This window comes from Gymnoscopelus microlampas, assembly GCF_963454915.1.
Source record: "Gymnoscopelus microlampas genome assembly, chromosome: 24".
NCBI classification, from domain to species: domain Eukaryota; kingdom Metazoa; phylum Chordata; class Actinopteri; order Myctophiformes; family Myctophidae; genus Gymnoscopelus; species Gymnoscopelus microlampas.
The window spans coordinates 3634094-3657106 of record NC_139961.1 but is presented as its reverse complement, the minus strand read 5'-3'; the positions used below and the strand labels follow the sequence as shown (position 1 = coordinate 3657106).

The 23013-nt window shown below is 41.8% G+C and overlaps 1 protein-coding gene across 2 annotated transcripts; it reads right to left on the bottom strand.

Annotated features, from left to right (window-relative positions):
- Positions 1-970: 970 nt before the first annotated feature.
- orc4 (origin recognition complex, subunit 4) lies at positions 971-21838 on the bottom strand. 2 transcript variants are annotated; one of them, XM_084051678.1, is made up of 14 exons: positions 21730-21838; positions 20302-20377; positions 17656-17732; positions 15209-15299; positions 14711-14786; positions 13439-13524; positions 12612-12660; positions 11560-11711; positions 8540-8713; positions 6758-6844; positions 6455-6563; positions 5102-5197; positions 4709-4776; positions 971-2565 (listed from the first exon to the last, which is right to left on the bottom strand). In XM_084051678.1, exons 2-14 carry the CDS (start codon positions 20362-20364, stop codon positions 2383-2385), a joined length of 1311 nt encoding a protein of 436 aa, XP_083907804.1. In that variant the 5' UTR covers positions 20365-20377; positions 21730-21838; the 3' UTR covers positions 971-2382. The 2 variants fall into 2 exon arrangements, with proteins under 2 accessions (XP_083907804.1, XP_083907805.1); XM_084051679.1 differs by having other exon boundaries at positions 20302-20373; positions 21729-21802.
- Positions 21839-23013: the final 1175 nt, after the last annotated feature.

Below are 23013 nucleotides of genomic sequence, written 5' to 3'. Positions count from 1 at the left end.
AATAGCCGCAAAAAAGACACGTGGGGGAACATAGAACCCGGGGAACATAGGGATAACCCCAGTGTGTCTGTTCTGTAACAGTGGTCTCCCTGTCTCTCCAGTTCTTTAGATAACAGAACATGCAGTTTATGGCCAGGATACCACTTTATACAGGACACAGGACAAACGAGTGAAGTTGGTAGTGATGACACAAAGACATGAGCTGACACTATAGGCTCTATGCACAGCAGCCATATTGGGAATGAATTGGGCCCCTTCCTTACTTCCTTCACAGGTGTTACCAATGATACTAATTAAGGCTCTGTTCCATTTAGTGTGGCATAGTGGTTGTCTTATTTTCAAGGACCCCCATAACTCTGAGAGTGTACAAATGGAACCAAATGGACCCAAAAGGGTCCATTTGGTTCCATTTGTACACTCTCAGAGTTACACACCCACCATAAGGGGCCATTTGGGAACCAAAATGGAGTGTTTCTAGTGCGCCAAAATGCACGATATCAGCACCCTGACCAGAATGGAACAGAGCCTTCATTAGTATCATTGGTAACACCCGTGAAGGAAGTAAGAAGAGGCTCAATTTCTTTCCAATATGGCTGCTGTGCATAGAGCCTATTGGAAATGGAACACTTGAAAAGATTGAAGCTGATAAATGGGTTCTCTCTCCTGATTGGAAGAAATCCACCTGAAAATGTATTGTCTGTTTACTAAAGAGCTGGAGACATGGAGACTCCTGTTACTGAACAAACACTCTATAGCAATGATTACCAATACCTACCCCTTTTTAACTTTATTTATACAGTATTTCAACCAGGTGACATTCCTCTCAACATAACCACTCATCCATACTCAACCACATCACTGTTCAAGCAAACAACAGTGAAATGTATAAGCTGGAGCCTGACCTGTTAACTGACATCACTATCGATGGATCTTTACCCACTTTCTACCTGGTGTCCCTATTTTAGGCATGTCATTAAAGATTTTCAAACATTTTGAAGATCTACAAGTTTAATATTTGTTATTTATTTCTTAAAGGACGTACTAGTGGTTCAAATACATTTTTTTTTAAATTGCCAAGAAAATGTGGCACTTTTTCACAAAACGCACTGAAAACATGGGTAATATCGGGAAGACTCTCGGGATCGGTATCAGACCTACACATCTGGCATCGGTCAGGGGGGGGGGTCCCTGCAGTGGGGGTCCCCATCACATTTCCAGGTTTTGAATACAACCAAAAAAACAAACATACGATTTGATTCCTGAACAAAACCACAAAGTCTGCTGCTGTGTTTCCGGTAGGAGAGGAAACGGATGAAAGAGTCTCTTGAATCCGGTTACAATCAAGCCTCGATTCCTACTTCGTCGCGGGGCGTTAAACGGCCCGACTTACAAGCTCACGCGTTGCATCGTGAGTAGAGGTGTGTAAATTACATGTCAGGATTATTGTGACAAAAATGATTGCGATTAACGATATAGAGTGCAGAAGTACCTGATGTCACTCGTTCATCCCCTGGTTCGTAAAGTAATTTCTCTATGGAGAATAACATTGGGTCATCTTAGAATCGTCTCATATAAGAATTGTGGTCCAAAAATAAAACAAACTGTCTCGGCGATATTGTCAGGGAGGAGGTTCTGTATCGTTTATGATAGTCAGTCACTCATATTTGATACAGTCTGTTTCTGGAGAAAATTTAACTAATTCGGCGGCGGTAACATTAGTGTTTTCTCACCGTCAGTTGATGCTTCATATCCATAAGAGTCAAACCGCCGGGATCATTTGTTTATTTTTGGAACACAGTTCTTATTTGACCCATATATGAACCCATTAAGACATCACTTTAGATGTCTTTGGCTATTCAAAAATAGCAGATATACAAGCTCATAGCGCGGCACCGAGTGCCGCGCTATGAGCTTGTAGATCTGCTATTTTTGAAAAAAAAACGTAAAAACATTTTTTTAATATATTTTTTAAAAAATCTGCTAGGATTTAGAAAACATTTTAAGAATCGAACTCCTTAATGGGTTAAACAAGTCTATGGGAATTCTGAATGGGGGGAAAAAACACGACCCAGGTAGGATGTGTAGAGTGAAACAAGAGCGTAGCAAATGCACTCTTTACAGATCTGTTTTATCAGGTAAAGAGGGTTTAAGTGGTTCTGAATTTGCAGCTCAACAAAAGCTAATTCATCCTAGTGTCTGACAGAGGACAACTTCACGAGGAATCAAGATCTCCACTGATTATTGCGAGCGTTCTTTTATCGCGATGAAACGACAACGTTTTATCGTCCCATCCCTAGCCGTGAGCTTGTAGATCGGCAGTTTTTCCGCAGAGCGACGACGGCGGCAATAAATTTAAGGCTTTTTTTGTCTTTGTTTTTTTTTTCATCCGAAGGCGGACATGGCCCACTGCTGGACGTCGGTGGGACACTGGGGGTACTTCTGCAGGGCCTCCATCACCTGGCTGTGGTCCAGCATCAGCTTCATCAGCTGGTACTCCCTCTGGATCTTCACCGTGGAGCCGTCCACCGGACGGATCAGCTCCAGCTGCTGCAGATGTTCAAAGGCCTGGCAGGGAGACATTTAATAAAAGGTGGTGTGAGTGATAATCTTTAGGTCAAATTAAAGGGTTAAAAAAAAACTCTAGTATTATTCTGATATTAAATCATTGCTATAGAGCAGTGGTTCTCAACCTATTTGAACTGGGTCCATTTGGTTCCATTTGTTCCATTTGAACCCTAACGGGTCCATTTGGTTCCATTTGTACACTCTCAGAGTTAAATGAACACTAATGATGATGATACAGTGTAGATTGGGACCCTCAATAAATCAAAATGGTTGAGTCCTTGCCATATCTTTTCAAAAGGGGGTCCGTGGGCTAATAAAGGCCTGGCAGGGAGACATTTAATAAAAGGTGGTGTCAGTCATATTCTTTATGTCAAATTAAAGTGTTAAAAAAAAACTCTAGTATTATTCTGATATTAAATCATTGCTATAGAGCAGTGGTTCTCAACCTATTTGAACTGGGGACCCCCCCAACCTGACAAGCACTTGGAATTGTAGGAGTTGAGGCGTCACATTTAGTTTGACTAGGTTCCACAGATAAGTATAGTGAAAATAACCGATCTACAAGCTCGTCAGCTACTGACACAATTGTTGCCTCTTTATTATTATTTGACAATTATTTGGCCAACGTTTAACACATTTTTAAAGCATAGTTTGTTGATTACTTTTGTCACTTTATAAATGTGCAGATACCCTGTATACACTTATACTGTATGTTGGTTTGTTTACTGTTGAGTGAGAAAACAATGTTGCACGTTAAAGGTAGGGTAAGTGATTTTCTTTGGTTAAAATAAGTGTTAAATAGCTCTATATTGTGATAGTACTCATTGCTATAGAGTGTTTGTTCAGTAAAAGGAGTCTGCTTGTCTCTCCAGCTCTTTATGAAACAGAAAATGCATTTTCGATTCAGTTTCAGTTTAATTTTCAATTTTATCCAATCAGGATAGAGAACTCAATCAGGATATAGATTAAACAAGTGTAATTGGAAGTGATGACACTAAGAAATGAGCAGGCAAAATTGGAACTGGAACACTATAAAAATGAAGCTTAAAAATGGGTACTTTCTCCTGATTGGCTGAGATTTTGACACCTACCGGGAAAATGTATTTTCTGTTTATTAAAGAGCTGGAGAGACGGGGAGACTCCTGTTACTGAACAAACACTCTATAGCAATGATTACTATCACAATATAGTGCTTTAACAAAATACTTTTTGTTTTAACCAAAAAATATCACTTACCCTACCTTTAAGTCAATCATCTAGGGACCCCCCAAAATCATGTGGGGTCCCAACCCACAGGTTGAGAACCACTGGTTTGAGAGCAGTGGCTCTCAAACCTCTTCATGTCCAGGACCCCCAACATGATATGCATTTGGCCGCAGAGAGAGACGGGCAGATCCCTGTTACTGAACAAACACTCGATAACAATCATTCCGCACATATTTTAACTCAAATAAGTAACTTCCGGCACCCATTAAGACCAGGAACGCATCTGTGTCACTTTAAGATTTCTTTGGCTATTCAAAAACAGCCGCGCTACAGAGCTTGTAGATCTGCTTTTTTTTTGGAAAAATCATGAAAATGTCTGCAGATCTTTGAATATATATAACATTATTTACTCAAATCTTTGCTTCATGGGGGTCCCTGGAACAACATATTTTGAGATGGGGGTCCGCGGCCAAATACAAATCCTTTTGGGTGGTCCTTGACATGAAAAAAGGACTACTGGACTATAAATATATATCTTTTTTTTTTTTTTTTTTTTCAAAAAACTGTATTGGATTTAGAAGATATTTGTCAAATCCTCCAGAAGCAACGATTTGAGTTACAAATGTTCGCTTTATAAAAATCAAACATTTTGCAAAAATGTTTTAAGATTTTTCCAAAAATAGCAGATGGAACCAAATGGACCCTAACGGGTCCATTTGGTTCCATTTGTACACTCTCAGAGTTACATGAACACTAATGATGGTGATACAGTGTAGATTGGGACCCTCAAGAAATCAAAATGGTTGAGTCCCTGGCATATCTTTTCAAAAGGGGGTCCGTGGGCTAATATGTGTCAATTTGGGGGTCCTTGACACGAAAAAAGGTTGAAAACCACTGGGTTAAATGATCCCAGGAGGACCTGACCATGTGTACTGACCTTCATAACCACTGGCTGGTCAAAGTTGTGGACAGAATGTGACTTCCTCTGTAGAAACTTCTTAAACTCTACAAAACACAGATCAGACACGGCTCAAGACACTGAGGACCATTCTACCAATGCCTTCTAAATCAGTAGATCTTCTTCTCACACTTTCAAGGTTTTTTCAAAAATGTTCAAAAAATAGCAGATCTACAAGCTCGCAGCGCGGCACGAAGTGACGCGCTGCGAGCTTGTAGATCTGCTGTTTTTTTGATTAGCCAACGCAAGAATCTATGACAATGAAATGTCCTGGTTTTTAGTGTCAGAGTGTGTGTGTGTGTGTGTGTGTGTGTGTGTGTGTGTGTGTGTGTGTGTGTGTGTGTGTGTGTGTGTGTGTGGTGTATATGTTACCGTTATGGACCATCTGGAAGTTGAAGGGTTCTCCATCATAGATGTCATTCAGATGTTTCATAGAGATGATCAGACACAGCTCTAAGATAGACAGACCTGAACACACACAACAACCCTGCATTAATTTAAATCATTAACACATTGACCGCCAGAGGTTAATCTCATAATGTACTGACCAGCGCCAAGGTTTTTTTTGTTGTTTTTTGTTTTTTTCACGTCGCCATAGACCTTGTTAAAATCCGTAAAATTGAGCTCTGCTCCGTTTGTATACATCGGCGACATCTGCCCGCGTCTACCACTGAAGACCGTGTGTCAAACGCGGCGTCCACGTTGTAGTTCTGACCGTTTATGTTAAACAGTGAAAAGCGAGGAGAAAAAACGACAAGGAGGAAATGGAGTTTCAGTTTCGTCATTAGAACGAGGGCTGACGGGATCGGCAAAACCGGATCACAAATAATTCTGTTTCCGGTGGTGTTACACTGAAATGTACCGTGTCGAAAATTTAATAGTTTTTTTTTTTTTTTTTTAAGGAAAAAGCACCCGCACCGTAGGGCTACGGTCTCGGCGCTTAACAGTTGGATTTAATGGACCGTAGGACTACGTTCTTGGCGGTTAATGTGTTAATTAAACAAACAGGGTCTTTAGTCTTTGTCCTCTATTAAAACATTTTTTTTTTTACCAATTGTAGTTTACAATTATTTTTTTGTAAAATTGTTAAAATACTCAAGAGAATAAACATTTTAAATCCTAGTATTTGGCAGTATTAGTGCCGTGCTGTACATGGGGAGTAGAACCCACAACCCTGGCAGTCTATGCCTGATATAACCGTGAACGAATAGAACGGCGCCACACTGTGAGCTTGTAGACCTATTTTTGACGTTGAAAATAACACATTGACATTCTTGACTTTGCCAAAAATAAGACAAGCCGTTTTAACCCTTTAAGACCTGAGGCCGCTTCTAGAAAATTCTAAATCCTAACAGTTTTTCGGAAAAAAATATTTTAAAAATATTTTCACGATTTTTCCAAAATAGCAGATCTACAAGCTCGTAGCGCGGCACTCGGTGCCGCGCTACGAGCTTGTAGATCTGCTATTTTTGAATAGCCCAAAGAAATCTTAAAATGAGATGCAGATGCGTCCCCGGTCTTAATGGGTTAATGAGGTTCATTTTCATTGCTCAAAGATCTTGTTTTTGAAAAATAAATGACTTTCAATTGAAAAACATTGACAGTGTATTTTCCGTGTAAAAACCCAAACTCTCCAGAAGCTCCTGTTGAATTTTCCTCACTTTCTGGAAGTGGGATTAAACAAGGCCGTTTTGTTATTATTATGATTATTTCTTCTTCTCTCACCATGGAGGATGTTGGCTTTGGCGTCAGATGAACACAGTCTGCTGGCCTCCTGGAAGTCAGCCGGTTTAATGGAAGGGTTGTTTACGGATACACGACTCACTATCAGCATCTACACACACACACACACACACACACACACACACACGCACGCACACACACACACAGTAACAAAACTTGTGTTTTCAGATCGTCTAAACTCAGCATAGATTAAGATTACTCTTACCAGTAACAGATTACTCTCACCAGTAACAGATTACTCTTACCAGTAACAGATTACTCTTACCAGTAACAGATTACTCTTACCAGTAACATGTGCAGGGATCTGTAGTCTTTGCTGGAGTTGTAGTGTCTGTGTAAAACATCCTCTATGGATTTATCCTCACACAATGTCTATGGGCAGAAACATACCATAGTAAACTTCAACAGCAATGTGCCAATAATGATGTAATAGCCGACTCAGTGCCGTTGGAGTTACACCCAGATAGGGACAGAACAGAACCCCCTCTCTCTACAGTAGAGAGTGTGTTTAGGGGCGAGAGACAATATATACTAGTGTTGGAGCTTTCATGACATATTTACACAAGGTTTTTCACAACATCTTCAGTAATATTTAAGTGGGTAAAGACAGATACTAGAACAGATATAGCAGTTCAGTTAAGTTCATAAAATGGCATCAATTTAGTCTGTAATGCAGTCTTTAAAGCCACAGAAATGTTAGATTGGCTAATGTAGCAATTCTTGAAAGTACAACATGATTAGAAATTAGAAACATGAATAAGTTCCAATGGTCTGTGCCAAAAAAACACTATTATTTGTTTGACAATTAAAGGGCAAGACCACTCTGGTAGAGGTTTGGGTTGTGTAGTTACCTTGCCATGATGTAACAACAAAGGTGGACAAGAAATCTAAAACAATATATCCATTGACTAGAAATTGATCATTTAAAATATGCCCCTCATTGATTTACATTGTACGGTGAATAGGCTCAGGAGGAGCTCTTTTAAGCCTGTAAACTAATGCAAACAAAGCAGATTCTGAGAATATAGAACATCACCAAACCCAGTGCTGTTTGTTTTTTTAATACAAATGTTAACTTCCTGTTGATTTTACTATTTTTATAGAGGATATGCGCATGCTTAAAGTGAATGGCACATCGAGTGGCAAAGCAACATGCAAAGTGAGTTTAACATTGTTTAATGTTGTTTAATGCAATCAGATATGACTTTTCTGTTTGGATGCATGGGCTGTCAAGGCCAGAAAGTATTTTTTTGACACTCAGTAGGCATTCCTGCGTAACTTCCGGGTTTGATGATGATGTCACACGCATATCCTCTATTAGGAAGAAAACCCGGACTAGATCCATGGATCATGGATCTTCAAATAGTAAAATCAACAGGAAGTTAACATTTTTATTAAAAGAACTAACAGCACTGGGTTTGGTGATGTTCTATACTGTCATTTACGGGGTTAAAAGAGTTCCTCCAGAGCGGTTTTGACGTACAATGTAAGTCAATGATGAGTATATTTTGAATTATAGATTTCTAGTCAATGGAGACATTTATTTGCATTTCTCATCCACCTTTGGTTACATCATGACAAGGTAACTACACAACCCAAACCTCTAACACAGTGGTCTTGCCCTTTAGCCCATCAAGACCCGAGAACCCATCTGTGTCACTTTTTGATTTGAGCTATAAAAGCATAATTTTACACTTTGGCTATTCAAAAATAGCAGATCTACAAGCTCATAGCGCGGCACTGCCGCGCTATGAGCTTGTAGATCTGCTATTTTTGAAAAATCGAGAAAATGTGTGCAAATTACTATATTTACATTATTTTAAAGCAACATTTTTAACTCAAATCTTTGCTTCGGGGGGGGGGGGGGGGGGGGGTCCCTGGAAAAAAATATTTTGAGATGGGGGTCCGCGGCATAACACATAATTTTGGGGGTCCTTGACATGAAAAAGATTGAGCACCACTGATATAGAAAACATACGTTTTTCAGAAAACTGTTGGGATTTACAGGAGGCATTTGTAGAATCGGCTTCAGGTCTTAAAGGGTTAACTGCCCCGCCCCCTGCTCACCTTGACCGAGGCGTTCCACTCCAGACAGAAGCGGGCATCAGGGAAGTCCTGGGGCAGAGCCAGCAGACACTGGACCCTCGTCCTGTACTGCCTGAACGTCTGGCTGTTCAGCAGGTGGATCTGACGGTGAGAGAAACGAGACTTCACTCGCTTCTCAAACAGCTCCACAACATCCTGGATGGAGGGAGGGAGGGAGAGAGGGAGGGAGGTAAATACAGAGGTAGAGAGAGGTAGATGGAGGTAGAGAGAGAGAGAGAGAGAGGTAGAGAGAGAGGGAGAGAGAGGTAGATAGAGGTAGAGAGAGAGAGAGAGAGAGAGAGAGAGAGGTAAATACAGAGGTAGAGAGAGGTAGATGGAGGTAGAGAGAGAGAGAGAGAGAGAGAGGTAAATACAGAGGTAGAGAGAGGTAGATGGAGGTAGAGAGAGAGAGAGAGAGAGGTAGATAGAGGTAGAGAGAGAGAGAGAGAGAGAGAGGTAAATACAGAGGTAGAGAGAGGTAGATGGAGGTAGAGAGAGAGAGAGAGAGAGAGAGAGGTAAATACAGAGGTAGAGAGAGGTAGATGGAGGTAGAGAGAGAGAGAGAGAGAGAGAGGTAAATACAGAGGTAGAGAGAGGTAGATAGAGGTAGAGAGAGAGAGAGAGAGAGAGAGAGAGAGAGAGAGAGAGAGAGAGAGGCAGAGAGGGAGGTTCTGATGACTTCACAGTAAAATCCTCAGTGTTAATGTATCTGTTTGTAACTCTGAGAGTGTGCATATGTAACCAAATGGACCCGTAGGGTAGCCTGGTAAACCCTCCCTCCGGAAATCTCATTTCAATTCGATTTCAGAAAGGAGTCTGGTCTGAAACGCCTTTCTCCAATAATCGCTCTGCTCGCCGAGCCGACGAGCCTATCAGCGTCGTCGCTCATTGTTCTGTGATTGACAGCGACAGTTGGCCAATCAGGTGGCGAGTTCGAGTGAGCCCGAATGAACCCGAGTGCAGCCTGAGAGCCGCCGAAAAAAGACGAACGGCAGCCATTGTTGTTTGTGCGAGTGCCTTCACTTCTTACTTTCAGTTTTATAACGCTTTCAAACTTCTTTTTTGAGGCACGGAATTTACTTATAAGATATCGTTTGGATAGAATTTAGTTGTTTAACTTCATATATGTGGTCAATTAATCATGACAGAGCCTATTTAAAAATATAAATTTAGAGAACCGGCAGGGGCGGGGAGTGACACGCATGTATCCCAATAAGGCAACCTATTTTCGGCATGGCCGTCCCAAAAGTCCCGTTGCGTCACATAGTCTGGAGCTCGTCAAATTGAACTGCTCATTGGCTGAAGGGGTAAAACGATCATTGGTTGAAGGGGTTGTCAGTCAACGGTATTACTCCCGCCCAACTCCAGCCCACAGCGATTATTGCAGAAAGGCGTTTCAGACCAGACTCCTTTCTGAAATCGAATTGAAATGAGATTTCCGGAGGGAGGGTTTACCAGGCTACCCGTAGGGGTCCATTTGGTTACATATGCACACTATCAGAGTTACATGAAAGGGGGTGTAAGTAATATTTTATATTTAAGTGATATTTTCCTCTATATTCTGATAGTAATCATAGCTGTGGAGTGTTTATTCAGTAACGGTGTATTTATAAAACTGATAATCGGCTGATTGTTTAGAACCGGACTCAAGAACCACTGTGAAGGCCTAGCTGGGTTGTAAGGCCAGCTAGCCACTGAATATGCCATCCGTGATTAACTGGGTTGTAAGGCCAGCTAATCTCCTGGTACTCTGAAGAGAGTTAAGATGATCTTCGAGCGTCGCTGAGGACACTGCCTTAGCCAGGGCATCCAGCCACCCTTATACTGCTGGCTGTGCCCCTGATGTCACCACGGTGATGTCAGATAGCGTCAGACATCTCCATACATGGAGCTGCCCATGTCCGTCATGCCCAATTATGGGACCATGACGTCGGTCCTGGACGTGACGGCCATCTCCATAAATGGAGTCTCGGAGAAGGGTTCGCTGATGTCAGACCCCGTATCTATCGCACGTCTCTATGACGACTTCGTAGGTCGATCGTCTCCATTTATGGGGATCTCCATATATAGGCCAGTGCTGGCAAGTATGCCCTAAACGTTCGCAACAGTCTTTCTATTTTTTGCTATCTCTCTTAGCAAAAAGAAAATATATTTTGAGGTCAGGAATCAGGATACCAATTTTATCCAATCAGGTCAGAGAACCCCAGAGAACAATCCTTCAGCTTAAAATTCTATATTAAAGTTCCAGTTCCAACTTGGTCCGCTATTTATTTGTTGTCATTTCAACACTTCCAATAGCCCTCGTTCTTGTGCTTCTCTCTGTACTGTCCCCTTTACGCCATCGTGGCACCAAATTGTTCTCGTTCTAAATTGCACTGTTGTGTACATACATGCATGTACATACATATGTATGTATTTTTTGTCCGAAAAAACATTTTCTGAAAATAAAACTGAACTGAAGAATATAAAACTTTAACTTTTAACGTTTTATTTCAAGGATTTTACTGTGTCGGACCTGTGGCTCACACACACACACACACACACACACAAAGTGAGAATGCGGTCTAGCCAACACCAACTCAGGGTCTTGAGCTAAGCTGTCGTGCCGCAGTGCATCTACGTAGGTGGTGCTTCTTGTCTTTCCTGGCTTTAGCTCACAAAGTGTCAGCTTGCTTGCCTCTAGTTCCGGGTGTCTGACACAGTGACCTACCAGCCTCATCCTTCTCTATCTGACTTTGTCTGTGGCACACACACACACACACACACACACACACACACACACACACACACACACACACACACACACACACACACACACACACACACACACACACACACACACACACACACACACACACACACACACACACACACACACACACACACACACTCTCTAAAGACAGTGTTATACTGTGAGGGTACCAGTCTACAGGTGAGGCCCAGTGTTATAATGTGAGGGTACCAGTCTACAGGTGAGGCCCAGTGTTATAATGTGAGGGTACCAGTCTACAGGTGAGGCCCAGCACGGCGATGGGAGCCTGGGCAGACTGAGACACGTCCAGCAGGTTGTAGAGGAGGGTCTGGTTCTTATGGTGGGCGAACAGGTCGAACTCATCCAGGATGAACAGCACAGGACGGCTGCTGCTCCTGTCCCCTGTTAAACAACATGAACATTAACATGAACACATCAGAATGAACTGCTCCTGTCCCCTGTTAAACAACATGAACATGACATGAACACATCAGAATGAACTGCTCCTGTCCCCTGTTAAACAACATGAACACATCAGAATGAACTGCTCCTGTCCCCTGTTAAACAACATGAACACATCAGAATGAACTGCTCCTGTCCCCTGTTAAACAACATGAACACATCAGAATGAACTGCTCCTGTCCCCTGTTAAACAACATGAACATTAACAACGTCTTCCCCTGTTAAACAACATTAACATGAACACATCAGAATGAACTGCTCCTGTCCCCTGTTAAACAACATGAACATTAACATGAACACATCAGAATGAACTGCTCCTGTCCCCTGTTAACAACATGAACACATCATAATGAACTGCTCCTGTCCCCTGTTAACAACATGAACACATCAGAATGAACTGCTCCTGTCCCCTGTTAAACAACATGAACATGACATGAACACATCAGAATGAACTGCTCCTGTCTCCTGGTAAATATTTCAAAAGCATAAAAACACGTGAATACAAATTTGTGGAGGTTCTGTGGCCTTCTGGTAGTACACACACACACACACACACACACACACACACACACACACACACACACACACGCACGCGCACACACACACACTTAAAAGCGGGAAAGCATCTGTGCCATTTAAAATGTTTAAGTTGGCTATTCAAAAATAGCAGATTTACAAGCTCACAGCGCGTCACTTTTTTTTTATCTTGAAAGTGTGAGAAGAACTACTACTGATTCATTTGTCAAATCGGGTCTTGAGCTAAACCTAACCCATGAGGATTGTATGAGCATATCTCACATTACATGAGTTACATTTACTGTACATAAACGTAACACCAACCTTTCTTCAAAGCCTCCAGGAGGAACCCCAGATTCTCTGCAAAGCTGCCCTGAAACCAAGAGACACATTATGATCAGTGTATCTGCACAGTTTTAAGTTACACATTTTGGAATACTAACCCTTTTCTTAATACTTAAAAACGTAATACTTTTTTAATACCTCGAAAAAAAAAGGTGTAAAAAAAAAAGATAAAAAAAAACCTTTAATGCAGCAAACTAAATCGGTAAACTACACTATAGCTACGGATGGGGATCACATTGCGATACGTCGTTAGCTTGTAGAAGTGTGTGTTTCCCATGCATGGATGCGTTCTTGTGTTTTTCCGTCACCACGCCGCAGCCCCATATGAAGAGGTGGGGCTTTTTTTGTAACTTTCACCAATGCTGTCTCAGTGCCATGGCGTGCTCTGAATCCTGACTGAAAACCTTCAACTAAAGTGTTGTCATGTAAAAAGTCACATAACTGCTTGGCGACTGCTTTCTCAAGGATCTTAGAGAGAAATGGAAGGTTTGATATCAGGTCTATAGTTAGCTAAAATGCCCGAATCGAGAGTAGGCGTTTTGAGGAGAGGTTTGATTACGGCTACCTTAAAAAGGACTCCTGGCACGTAGCCAACATTGAGGAACCGGAATGGGTTCCATCACATTTGGAACAGTTTCCAGGAACCAGGTTTGTATCTACACTGTCAGAGCTGGTTATGTGGACTTCACTTCATGTCTGACTCTGCTGTACAATTACAATACAGGTGGTTCTCAAACCTTTTTTTTATTTCAAGGACCACCATAACTCTGACAGTGTACACATTTGTACACATTTTGTACACTCACAAACACTTTGTCACCGACGACGTTCTCCAGGTTCAGTTGTCTGGTGATCTCCTTCAGAGCTATTCTGTCATCAGTCTGCAGGAGACCTGCACACACACACACACACACACACACACACACACACACACACACACACACACACACACACACACACACACACACACACACACACACACACACACACACACACACACACACACACACACACACACACACACACACACACACACACACACACACACACAGGGTTACAGAAAGAACAACTGAACAGACTGGCTAATGGCTATTTTCACAGTTTTTGAACATCCGTCTCAAAATAGTGACGCTGGCTTGGAAGAGGTTTAACGTGAACGTTATTTCACCGCCTAGACATTGAACCCGAGAGATAGAATGACTATTTCTTGGGGCACGGTGGCGCAGTCGGTAGCGCTGTCGCCTCACAGCAAGAAGGTCCTGGGTTCGATTCCCACCGGGGACGCTGTGGGCGCTGGGGGCGTGTCTTCTCCTCCGCGTCATCAGCGCCCATACCCTAGGTGGGGTTGGTGAAAGGGTCTACTCTGTGTGGAGTTTGCATGTTCTCCCCGTGTCTACCAGGGTAGTTAATACCCTCACAAAAACATGCAGTAATCCTGGTCACTATACCGCCTCCCCCATGACAGCCGGGGCGCCTGATGGAGGGGAAGGGAACTGGTTGGAATAACGTGTTCCTTCCACGCGCTACGTCCTACCAGGGAAACTCCCCCCTGTCAGGTGACAAGAAGGTCAGTTGGCTCTCATGCACTGAAGGAAGCATGAGCTCGGCCCTGGCCTCCCCAGGCTGTGGGGGACTGGTCTAACGCTGGTGTAGGGCTGGTGTAGCGCCCAGGATCACTTAGGAAATCGGCACCGGGTGAAAAAAATGGGTTACAAAAATCGCGGGATAAAAATTATAGAAAAAAAAGAATGACTATTTCTCTCTCCACCTACAGTATAGGTAGACAGTTTTAGAGTTGTGTTATTATTATACCTGAGGCTGATTCTAAAATCTGAGGAAGAGCTTTGAGCTCAAAGCGTCACATCTTTCTTTGGTTCAATAAAGCATGTGTCGCATTAGGAGCCCTCAGTACAGTATGTGAGCGTGTATTTGTTTTTCTCTGCAGATTCTAAAAACACCTTCTAAATCCTGACCTACGTTTTCGGGAAAACTTAAAAATCGTTACTAAATAAATGTGAAAAGATGAATGGCAGGTGTGAGCACCAACCATTGAGATGAACTTAAATGTGAGAACCAACCATTGAGCTGAACTTGTAGAAGGTTCTTCTTCACTTCCTCGTTCTCCAGCAGCTCTCTCATCACACACTTCAGCAACTACAGTATGATGAAATAAAATAATATAATGAATATTTCAAATAATATTCAAGCACTATATGCTCACACATTTCTCATATGCAGGCAAAATGTGTGTCTAAACTAGACATGGACTATGGGGTAGTTCATACAGTTTAGTAATAAACTCAATCATTATATTCATATATAATCATATATATTTGACTGAATGGACACGCAGCAGTCTCATGTCAATGCTGTAAGGGCAGAAACTTTTTATGTCCATATAAAATGTATGTATGTTATTTATTATATTTGTTATTATTTATTCGTAAATTAATGTCCTACTTCATCATACAACAGTGTTGCACAAAAGTAGCGAATAAAGCAGATCTACAAGCTCACAACTTGTGGTGACCTTGTAGATCTGCTATTTTCGATAATGATGTCATAGAGTACAGTACCATGGTCTTCCCTGCTCCTCGCGGTCCAACGATGAGCACAGAGTTGCTCTCTCCATGAACCGCCGTTCTCCTCAGCAACTCCAGCAGGTGCCTACAAACACACAGAACTACATTACCCATGAGCACCGAGCTACTCTCTCTCCATCAACTAATGTTCTCTTCAACAACTCCAGCAGGTGCCTACAAACCTGATGGAGCCATGCCACAGCCAAGTACACGTCAATCTGGGGGTCCTTCTTGACACGAAAACGTTTTGAGAAGCACTGGTGTTACACAGCGCCGACATAACGGAAAAACAAACGAGTAGAAAAAGAGCTCCTCGGAGCACGTCTCAGGCCAGGTCAGCAGGGACGTGCACAGATAGACTCTAGGTGGTGCTAGAGCACCTGCCCTTTGCCCTCTTGACCAGAAGTGCCCTTTTGAAAAAACGTTTTTTTTTTTCAGTTTACAGCAGGGGTCTTCAACAGGGGGTCCGGGACCCCTAGGGGGTCCTCAGAGTTACTACAGGGGGTCCGCCAAATCTTGATGTGATATGATTTTTCTTTTTACCATAACCACTCGAAACCTAGCATCCCTTTTCTGAGGAGAACTTTAGCCAAAAATAGCAGATCTACAAGCCCACAACGCCTCGCGCTGCGAGGCGTTGTGGGCTTGTAGATCGGCTATTTTTGGCAAAGAGGAATAGGTGCAGAGGGAAAAAAGAGCAGACCAAGTCAACAAAAAAAAGTATAATTTACTTGAGCACCTGCCCCTCAAAATGTCTGTGCACGCCACTGCTCCTGGTGGCGCTAAAATAGGCGTGTGTGAACTTTCACGGCAATCGGACGCTGCATTCATGATTTGAGGCATTTTGTTCAAAACGGGCCACTCCTGCAAAGTTTAGATGCTAAACAAACGGGACAGATCTGTGTTGATCACATGATTATAGAGATACTGTGTTCCAATTTGCATGATGTGTGGACAAAATCTGTAGGAGTAATATCAAAACATTAGTTTTGCAAAAATGGCGCTATAACAGGCCGTTCTGAAAAAAATCGGGGGGCAAAGGTTCTGCTCTGGCATCCAGGGAGTGTGTGTGTGCTGTAACCAACGGCACTGGCGTAGCGTGGACTGTAACGTTGACCGGGCAGGATCTGTATCCCCCCCCCCCCCCCCTGCGTTACGAGACACCCATTAACCCATTGAGACCTGAAGCCGATTCTACATGTCTCCTAAATCTCAACAGTTTTCTGAAAAACGTATGTTTCTAAATCAGTGGTGCTCAATCTTTTTCATGTCAAGGACCCCCAAAATTATATGTATTTGGCCGCGGACCCCCATCAAAATATCTTGTTCCAGGGACCCCCCAGACGCAAAGATTTGAGTTAAAAATGTTTGCTTTAAAAATATATATATTCAAAGATTTGCACACATTTTCACGATTTTTCAAAAATAGCAGATCTACAAGCTCATAGCGCGGCACAGCCCAAAGTGTAAAATAATGCTTTTTAGCTCAAATCAAAAAATGCCACATTTCCAGGTCTTAATGGGTTAAGTAAAAGTATCAATACTGCAATGTAGAAATAGCCTACTCTACTCCAGGGTCCATTCTCTTTTGGACTCCTTGGACATGATCTGACAATAGCCTATGCCTCCTACAGACTACGGTACTTTAACAGGTCACACTTGGACCATTGATATGCAGGAGACGGCAGCTTTAGCATTGTAAAAGGTGCGAATGGGGCAGCCCAATGTATCACTGCCGTAAGAACGTATCTATTGTTGTCGGAGCAGAATAATTTTTTTCTGGTGAATCTTGCCCTGCAGTTTGAGCAGCTAGACAGGGCAGGCCGGGCCATGGCCTCAGTGGCCTCCATGACACTACGCCTCTGTCCAACGGTGCCGGAGATTAGCTGGTCACGGACGGACGGACGGACGGTAGGTTTTTGCGTTGGCTATTCAAAAATAGCAGATGTTTACAAGCTCGTAGATCTGCTATTTCTTTTGCATTTAAAAAATCACACCCAGTGTGAAGTGGGCAGTGTGTGGTCATCACAACATGACTCACTTTAAAAAAAAGGATACTGCTATTCATAGGGCTGCACATGTGTCATGTGTTTCGCTAGCCAATCACAGTCCTGAATTTGCAAAGTCAGCCAATCACATTACAGTTAGTGGTGATGACACTAGCTGTAATGTGATTGGCTGATATGAAAAAAGTATCGTTTAGCATTAACAATGGAAGGGTTAGGGGGTACACAATTTTTTTGGTCGGTGTCCAAAACTCACTTATAGGGGGCGGATACACCGCCCCCAAAAAAATAATCTTCAAACTGTGAGAACTACTGATTTAGAAGACATTTGTACAATCGGCCTCAGGTCTTATTGGTCTAAAAACCAACAAATAATGTCACTTCTTACAGCACCCGTAGAACGTTCAGAGTACTTCCTGCTCCAGTGGAACCTACTTGTGTTGAGCTTCCAGTCCCTCTGGGTGCTCTGGAAGCTGCTGGTGACAGAGTCGTTCCCTCAGTATTGTCTGTGTCTGGAGAGGAGATACAAGCACACTTAGTTGAAACAACAGGTTAAGTTTATTTCGGGCCTTTTTAGACAAACAAATATAGTATAGTACATATCAGTAGAGCACCTTAAAATGGTCCGAAAAGGTGTAGGCTGAAGCTAAAGCTTATTTTGCATACCCCATTTACCCCCATTACAACACATTACAAATCCTCCTATACAGGGAGGGGTCCATTACCGGGCCCAGGCAGGCCCAGGGGCCCCAAGAGCTCAGTGGGCCCCTGAACCAGATCCTTTATGTGAATTGTGGCTGCTTACATTTACTTTAAAAAACTGTACATTTCCTGTCAAAGGGCCTAGTCAGTCATGTCAATAACTGAAGGAATAGTCTACTCATAAACACTAAAACAGCAGAGGAATCTGTAAACAACTGGTGTTGCGTCACGTGTACGCTGTAGGTCCTCTTGCAGTTTAAAATAGTTAGCATGGATTAAAACAAAATAAATGCTCACGGCTGGAAAAATGGGTCCCCGCCGGGTCCCAAGCTAAATTGATTGATGGTTAATCTTCACCATTATTATATGTAATGTAGCCTACAAGCAACTCTTAGACCCTATTTTTAATATCTGGAATCTAGAGTTGCAACATCAACCCTTGACAGCCCATATGTAAATGGTAAATGGTAAATGGTGCATTTATATAGCGCTTCTATCCGAAGCGCTTTACATTGATTGTGCCATTAACCCATTCACACACACATTCATACACCGATGGCGGAGGAAACCATGCAAGGCACCAACCTGCTCATCGGGAGCAATTAGGGGTTCAGTGTCTTGCTCAAGGACACTTCGACACTAACTCTAGGGGAGCGCCCCAGCCCGGGATCGAACTGGGAACCTTGCGGTTTTCCAGTTCACTCTACCCGGCCACTCTACCCCTGAGCCACTGCCGCCCCACGTATTAAACGAGGTTAAACTCACCAACATGGCAGCTGTACGGAAAGCTTGGATTATCCTCTTTCTATCTGCAATGTTTGTGTTTCATAAAACTCCACCGTAGAGACATGTTATGAGATACTTTCTGTCAATACATTCCATGGAAATCACTCTACGGTCCTGTGTACCACCTGTTTCTAAATGTCACATAATGCAGGAGGCAGCAGGGCGTTGTGTTATTGAAAACGAGCGCTTCCTAACTCCGTCTCCAACACTCTAATAATCACCTGCACATCATTTATTGACATAAAGTATCTCACAACATGTCTCTACGGTGGATATTTATGAAACAAAAACATTGCAGATAGAAAGAGGATAATTCATGCTTTCCGTACAGCTGTAATGTTGGTGAGTTTAACCTTGTTTAATACAATCAGATGATAAGACTTTTCTGTGTGGATGTATGGGCTGTTAACACATTGGCTGCCAAAAACGCAGATCTGCGTTCTATTGAATCAATCACTTTTTTTTTTTTTTTTTTTTTTGACCCAAAGACCAAGGAGATATGATTTTTGGAAGATTTAGACTCCCATCCACTTCCTTGTTAACTTAAAACTTAAAAATTCTGTATCTCGGCTCCTGAGTACTTTTGTTTTTTCATTGAAAAAACTCTGGCAGTCTACTGCAAAAAAATCTGAAATAATTCTGGCAGGAAATGAGTTGGGTTGGTATTGCAACTCTAGATTCCAGGTATTAAAAATAGGATCTAAGAGTTATATACCTATACCTATATACCTACAGTACATAGATAGACAGACAGACAGACACAGTACATTAGATCAGGGGTTTTCAACAAGTGGTCCGGGGACCACCAGTGGTCCTTGAGGGGGTTCCAGGGGGTCCCCAGCCAAATTAACAGTTAGCAACCAAATTGACCCTTATGTGTCTGTAACTCCGAGAGTGTACAAATGGAACCAAAATGAACACTAATGATGGTGATACAGTGTAGATTGGGACCCCCAAGAAATCTAAATGGTTGAGTCCCTGGCATATCTTTTCAAATGGGGGTCCCTGGGCTAATATTTGTCAATTTGGGGGTCCTTGACGCGAAAAAGGTTGAAAACCACTGCATTAGATAGCTAAATAGACAGACAGACAGACACAGTACATTAGATAGCTATATAGACAGACAGACAGACAGACACAGTACATTAGATAGCTAAATAGACAGACAGACAGACAGACAGACAGACAGACACAGTACATTAGATAGCTATACAGACAGACAGACAGACAGACAGACAGACAGACAGACAGACAGACACAGTACATTAGATAGCTATACAGACAGACAGACAGACAGACAGACAGACAGACAGACAGACAGACAGACAGACACAGTACATTAGATAGCTATACAGACAGACAGACAGACAGACAGACAGACAGACAGACAGACAGACACAGTACATTAGATAGCTATACAGACAGACAGACAGACAGACAGACAGACAGACAGACAGACAGACAGACACAGTACATTAGATAGCTATATAGACAGACAGACAGACAGACAGACAGACAGACAGACAGACAGACAGACAGACCCCTATTTGACAGGGGGGTCTCTCTCCCTGTCATGGAATGAAACAGTCTAACCTGTGAGATATATTCTCCTACAGTCAGAGAGGAGTCCTTCCCTTTCCGTTTAGCTCTGCTCATGATGATGATGATCCTGAGAACAAAACAACAGCAGAGCAGTTTTACACATTAAAACCCATTGAGACCTGAAGCCGATTCTACACGTCTCCTAAATCCCAACTGTATTCTGAAAAACGTATGTTTCTATATCAGTGGTGCTCAATCTTTTTCATGTCAAGGACCCCCAAAATTATATGTATTTGGCCGCGGACCCCCATCAAAATATTTTGTTCCAGGGACCCCCCCAGAAGCAAAGATTTGAGTTAAAAATGTTCGTTTTAAAAATATATATTCAGAAGATTTGCACACATTTTCACGATTTTTCAAAAATAGCAGATATACAAGCTCATAGCGCGGCACCGAGTGCCGCGCTATGAGCTTGTAGATCTGCTATTTTTGAATAGCCCAAAGTCTAAAATAATGCTTTTTAGCTCAAATCTAAAAATGACACAGATCCAGGTCTTAATGGGTTAAGCAGAGACGTATATACGTTTGATCCAGTGGTGGGAAAAGAGATCATTTTTACTTAAATCAAAGTATCAATACTGCAATATAGAAAATTCCGGAATTCAAAATGTGCTTGAGTAAAAGTACACAGGTATTGGCATCAAAATGTACTTAAAGTACCAAAAGTAAAAGTACTCATTCTGCAGAATGTCATATTATGCAGAACGATTACAAGTTTTCAAATGTATAAAATGATTTTGATAATAGCAGATCTACAAGCTCACAATGCAACACATTGTGAGCTTGTAGATCTGCTATTTTCAAACGGCCGAAATGTATATAGGGCTGAAGTGGTTAATGTATGTTTTGTAATAATAATCTAAATCTACAAAGTAACTAGTAACTAAAGTTTTATTTGTTATTTTCAAATAATTGTAGTGCAGTAAAAGTACAATATTTGCCTCTGAGATGTAGTGGAGTAGAAGTAAAGTACAAATAAATCAAAATTGTACTTAAGTACAGAACTTAAGTAAATGTACTTAGTTACTTTCCACCACTGCTTTGACGTAAACACGTCGCATGCACTGATAGTGATGCAAATACAAAGCAAAGCAAAGCAAAGCAAAGTTTGTTGTTTACCCAGGGTGTCGGACTAAGCACGAAGCTTGTTTCCAGCCGGACCCTGCATGGAAGCCTTGCTCAAGGGCTATTCAGCGGTGATTCATGATTGATGTGATGAATTGGGGAATCGAACTAGGGACCTTCCGGTATCAAGGCCGCCCCTCTAACCACTAGGCCACCGCTGCCACCGCTGCCAGACCAGCAGCAACACCAAGAAATAACATGTAAACATGTACTAAACTATTCATTCACACATATCCTAGCTATAGCTATGACATCAGTCATCATATCATTGATATTTAATACATTAATAAGTACCTGATGATGTTTTAATCAACTCTTGTGATGAATGTTGTGAATCACTCTCCCTTCGCGGGAAACTTTTCGCTCCACCAGACAACCACTTCCGGGTGTGACGGCACATCCGCTTCTCTGATTGGCTGCGGCGCTGGGACTCCGATGACGTCGATAGCAATGGACCAATAGGAACGACTGGGAGATTTATGACGACTTCACGGTATATAGAACTAGAATAGAATAGAGTAAAGCCAATAGAATAGAATAGAAAGTGAATTGAATAGAAAGTGAATTGAATTGAATTGAATTGAATTGAATTGAATTGAATTGAATTGAACTGAACTGAACTGAACTGAACTGAACTGAACTGAACTGAATTGAATTGAATTGAATTGTTGAATTGAATTGAAAGACAGTAGTTATTTTCTATTATTTCAGATGTCTATACTGGCAATATTCTATTTTTAACAGGAGAATGCAGCATAAACTAGTCTTTTGTGTCTTGTTTTTTTATGAACGTTATTGATGTTATTGTACATTGTATTGTATTGTCTCTGAGGGAAAATAATGACTTTTTTTTGTTACAGTCTCTTTTATGAATGTCTTTAGTGACTCTGTACCCACTGACTGACACTGACACATAGATCACACACTCTTTTATGTCCATTTTGACACTTTCACTTCTTCCATTTATTTAGAATATTTATGTATTCATTTTTCTTCCCAAGAAGTTTTAAAGAGCACACATTATCCACTCACTTTAATAACAAGACAACAATGTGGTACCACAAAGAAACTACCAGGTAAACAATGAACCTAAAAATGGCAGTTTTCAAATAGCCGATCAACAAGCTCAATGTGACGCGTTGTAGATCTGCTATTTTGACAAACGGATCTTGAACATTTTGAAGATTTTGGAATACTTCCGAAACATGGGGTCCCCTCAGACAGATGGGGGTCCATGGTCAAATACATATTGATTTGGGGGTCCTTGACGTGAAGAAATCTGAGTACCACTAAATGAATGCTTGCATAATGTTGGTTCCCACAGGAAGATTTGTCTTCACATCCTTCCAACCTCCAATAAATACTATGTGTGATGACACAGAATGAAGAGATTTACACACACTTATACCTGTACAATAAATACTATGTGTGATGACACAGAATGAAGAGATTTACACACACTTATACCTGATAAATACTATGTGTGATGACAGCACAGAATGAAGAGATTTACACACACTTATACCTCCAATAAATACTATGTGTGATGACACAGAATGAAGAGATTTACACACACTT

Excerpts from the sequence above, each read along its gene's own strand:
- orc4 (XM_084051678.1), bottom strand. The coding sequence starts at position 20,364 with ATGAGCAGAGCTAAACGGAAAGGGAAGGACTCCTCTCTGACTGTAGGA. Across the intron at positions 12,661-13,438 it reads TCGTCGGTGACAAAGTGTTT|GGCAGCTTTGCAGAGAATCT; the intron begins GTGAGTGTACAA and ends TCTTGGTTTCAG. Across the intron at positions 5,198-6,454 it reads CAAAGCCAACATCCTCCATG|GTCTGTCTATCTTAGAGCTG; the intron begins GTGAGAGAAGAA and ends GTGTGTGTTCAG.